The sequence below is a fragment of the Fonticula alba genome, assembly GCF_000388065.1.
Source record: "Fonticula alba strain ATCC 38817 unplaced genomic scaffold supercont2.7, whole genome shotgun sequence".
Lineage (NCBI taxonomy): Eukaryota > Rotosphaerida > Fonticulaceae > Fonticula > Fonticula alba.
Window position 1 is genome coordinate 87,077 of NW_009242977.1, and position 3,907 is coordinate 90,983.

General features: G+C 70.1%; 1 protein-coding gene across 1 annotated transcript in view; it reads right to left on the minus strand.

Annotated features, from left to right (window-relative positions):
• H696_04212 (hypothetical protein) overlaps positions 1–3,118 on the minus strand; it is an 8,739-nt gene extending 5,621 nt beyond the window's left edge. The window contains exons 1-6 of the mRNA XM_009498089.1: positions 2,818–3,118; positions 2,567–2,653; positions 1,948–2,392; positions 838–1,689; positions 440–666; positions 53–250 (exon numbers count right to left, since the gene is read on the minus strand). Coding sequence (XP_009496364.1) covers positions 53–250; positions 440–666; positions 838–1,689; positions 1,948–2,392; positions 2,567–2,653; positions 2,818–2,922 — 1,914 coding nt within the window. The 5' untranslated portion in view covers positions 2,923–3,118. The remainder of the gene's footprint in view (positions 1–52; positions 251–439; positions 667–837; positions 1,690–1,947; positions 2,393–2,566; positions 2,654–2,817) is intronic.
• Positions 3,119–3,907: the final 789 nt, after the last annotated feature.

Sequence of the window (3,907 nt, forward strand, 5' to 3'; positions counted from 1 at the left end):
GGGGCGGGGAGCGCGGAAGGGGGCAGTCACGAGCGCAAGACACCACACGCACCTGGTTCAGTAGGGCTGCATACTCCAAATCCTCGCAGAGGTTCTGCATGACGTTGAGCGGCTCATTCAGGACAACCGGCATGGAGATGCGGCTCATGTCCTTGCCGAGGCTCTTGCGAAGCAGGCCAAATAGCCCGACGTCCGGCACCTCGGCCGGCGATGGAACCAGCAGGGTCTTGCGCGCCAGTCGGGGAACGCTCTGTTGCGGGCGAGAGAGAGAGAGAGAGGGGGGGGGGGAACAAAGGTGGTTTGCGGTTGAAGGCACAGGTGTCAGGCGATGACCATGCATGCGGTGTACGAGGCACGTGTGAGGTGGGGGGGGGGGGGAGGGGGCGGCACCCGCGCAGAGGCAGGCGAGGGAGGAAGAAGCCAGTGCAGGAGCACGCACTGTGGTCATGCCGGTTGGCCGCAGACCGGCGGGTGCCGGTGTCAGGGCCGTGGCAGCCGCGGCGGCCGGCGCGGTCGCCGCCTGGGGAATAACAACACGATTGACCACGTCCACCGACTCGCCGGCACCCAGGTCCATATCATCGTCGGACGAGTCACTGTCGCTGGCCTCCTGCGCATCGAAGAAGTCCTCGTCACTATCGGCCAGGAAGCGCGGGTCCGTAGCGACTGTGACGAAGAGGAGAGGAAAAAAAAGAGGGGGACGGATGGTGAGCCATTGCGATTCTCGTGGGGAGACGGAGAAGCGCCCGCAGAGGGAAGAGTGAGAGGGAGGGGGGGGGGAAAAAAAACCCAGACACCGAGGCGAGACACCGAGGCAAGAGGGCAGACCGCACGCACCGACAGGGGCCACACTCGGCAGACGGCCAGACCCAGTGAGCAAGACCCCGGACGTGCCGGACGCCGGAAGGTGCTGGGCCAACGAGCGCTCCGACAGAGACAGCAGGCTGTACGCGCTGCGCAGGGCCTGCAACGCGTCCAGCAGACGCACCAACGCGTCCTCCGGGGAGCCGGCCAGCGGCCCGGAGGCAGAAGCCCCGACACCGGCAATGGCCATCGTCGGCGAGGCGAGATCCGCCGACAGCGAGGGCTCCGACTCATCGTCATCACTGGAGTCCGAGTCCCCGCCATGGTGATGGCCATCGGCCACGACACGGCTCAGGGCGGCCGCCGCTGCCGGACCCAGGACCGCCTGGTGTGCCAGCAGCAGCCCCGAGGCAAAGGACAGCGCATCGTCTGCCACATCCAGCTTCACACGCGCCACCTCCAGGTCGAAGTGCACATCGTCGATCTTGCTCGGGGCGCCGGGCGCCACGGCACCAACACCGCCAGGGATGACCACCCCGGCACCGGCCCCGAGCCCGGCCCCGTCGGCCGTTGCCAGGTGTGGCTTGGCCGGCTCGCCCGCCGACGGGGTCACATCGGCCACGGCATCCCGGAGCATTGGATGATCCGCACCGCGGACCGCCCGATACCGGGACAGGGCGCGCACCCACTTGAGGAACTCCGCGCTTTCCGGCACCCGGATGCGCAGCACCGAGTTGCCGGTGTCCACGATCAGTTGCCTCGAGGGGGCATTCGCCGAGACATATGCGCAGGACAGGGCGAAGATGCCGCGGCAGTTGCTGGACGGCGTCTTGTGGTAGCTCAGCAGGCCACCACTGCGCAGGGTCAGCCAGCGCTTGGACCAGGCTGCAGCCGGGCGGTGACGGGGAGGCGGGGCGGGAGAGGCGGGGGAGGGGAGGGGGGATGCAGAGGGGGCAGGAGAGGCCGATAGAGAGAGAGAGAGAGAGAGAGAGAGAGACGAGAAGAGACAGTCAGAGAGAGGGAGAGAGGATCAAGCAAAAGACCAGGGACGGGGAACAGAAGTCAACATGGGCGCCGGGAGCCGGGAAAAGGAGCGTCGGACGGGGAAGGCAAGCAGAGATGTGGCGACATGTGGGCACATACCGTGGATGCCCTTCTGGCGCTTGCGCTTCAGGACCCAGCCGCACACCTCAATGTCCTCGGACTCGGCACCCTGGGTGGTCCCCTGCAGGCGCAGGGGCAGCTGCTGCGGAGTGGGCGAGGAGGAGGCCGACGTGGCGGCCACGGTGCCGGAGTTGGTTTTCACCGACGTGGCAGTGCTGTGCGAGGCGCCGGCCTCGGCGGCGGCGAGCTCGGCGCTGGCGCCTGTTCCGGGCAGCGGCGACTGCTCGGCCGGAACCTCCAGCTCGGCGGAGATTTGCCCAGCCACGCTGGCCGACGGGGACCCGGGAAGGAGGCCAGCCCCGGCCATCAGCTCCGGCAGCTTGCGCACCTCCACAATGAAGCTCAGGCGCTTGGTGGTGATCTTGGAGAAGGAGTTGTTGAAGACGAACAGGTAGACCGCCGGCTCGTCGATGATCAGGGAGCCCTGTGGAACGGGAGGCGGCCGGCGATGCACCAGGGGCGGATGGGGCCAGGGCCAGGACCCGCGGAAAGGGGAGGACGTGCAGCGATATGGAGGGTTAGCCAAAGCCAGCAGCCACAGCCGGGAGACCGGGCGGGGGCGGGCGCAGGGCCGCTGCGAGGCCGCTGCGAGGCGTACCTCGTGGCCGTCGGTGCGCGACATCGGCAGAACCTCGGTGAACACCTTGTCGGTGGCGCGCTGCCGGGTGATCGAGAAGCCAATGCACTGGTGTGTGCGGGTGGCCGGGTGCCAGATGGCGGCAGGGAGGTGCGGCGGGGGCCGTCAGCGGGGCGGGACACACATCGGCCACAAGTGCCGCATATCAGGGAGCATGGCGCGGAGCGGGTGGCCGCGGCGATGGTGCACGGGGGGGGGGCATGTGCGCGCACCTTCCGGGCGATGCTGAACTTCCAAATGAGCATGCAGCGGTTCGGCCCATTGACCGGGACGGTCATCCGGTAGACCGACCTCTTGGGGATGTCAACGGTCTCCATCGGTGCGATTGGGGTTGGGTTGGAGGGGGGGAGGCGGGAGCGAAAGCTCGCTGGCTGGGGATGGCGGCGCGCTCTCCTCCGAGGGCGGCGGTGGCGAGAGGGCGGGTGGCGGGGCGAAGGGGGGAGGGCGAGCGAGGAGGCCGAGGCAGGTGCTTCGGCGAGGCAGAGGGAGAAAGACAAGGAGGGGAGGATGCAAGGAAGATGGGTGCCCCGGTGTGCGGACCGGCCGGTGGCCGGCCACCGGCCGAAAACACCACGCATGCCAGATCGCTCTCCCTGCGCCAGGGCCGGGGGGCGGGGGGGCGGGGGGGCGGGGGGGCGGGGACAAGATCCCCCTGCCAACCCCCACTGGCGAGGCTGCCCGGAGGGGATGGCGGGCCGCCGGCGGTGTTGCGTCAACCGACCGGACCCAGCCGGCTGGCGAGGACGCGCGTCGCAGCCTGGCGCAGACAGGCCCCGCCGGCTCCCAGCGAGGGGGGGCGAGGTGGAGAGGGGGCAGGAGGACGAGATGTCCCCCTCCCCCCCCCCGGCACCTTCGAGGGGGCCCAGCTCTCCGAGCCCCTCCGTCCTGTTGCCTGGGTCTCTCGCCGCGGGCAGCTCGGGGGACGGTGGCCGGGGGGGGGGGGATCCATCTGGGCTCCCATCGGCCTGCTGGGGGGTTGGCCCAGACCGAGCCGGGTCCGGACGGAGGGGGCCGGGCGAGGCGGGGACATGCCGGCGGGGGGGGGGGGGGATCGCCGCCCCAAGAGAATGGTCTGGCGGAAGGCGGTGCACGGCGAAACCAAAACACCGCGTTGGGTCACAGATGCCGGGGCTGTTTCGGCGCGCGCGACCAGCCTGAGCCCCTTTCCCAGGAGGGACACCACGAGAAGCCCCCCCCCACCCCCTCGCTCGGGCCCCGGGCGCGCTGGTGCAGGGCGATCTCACTTGTCTCGCGTCGCCCCCGCTACCCCCCCCCCCCCCCCCCCCCCCCCCCCCCCCCCCG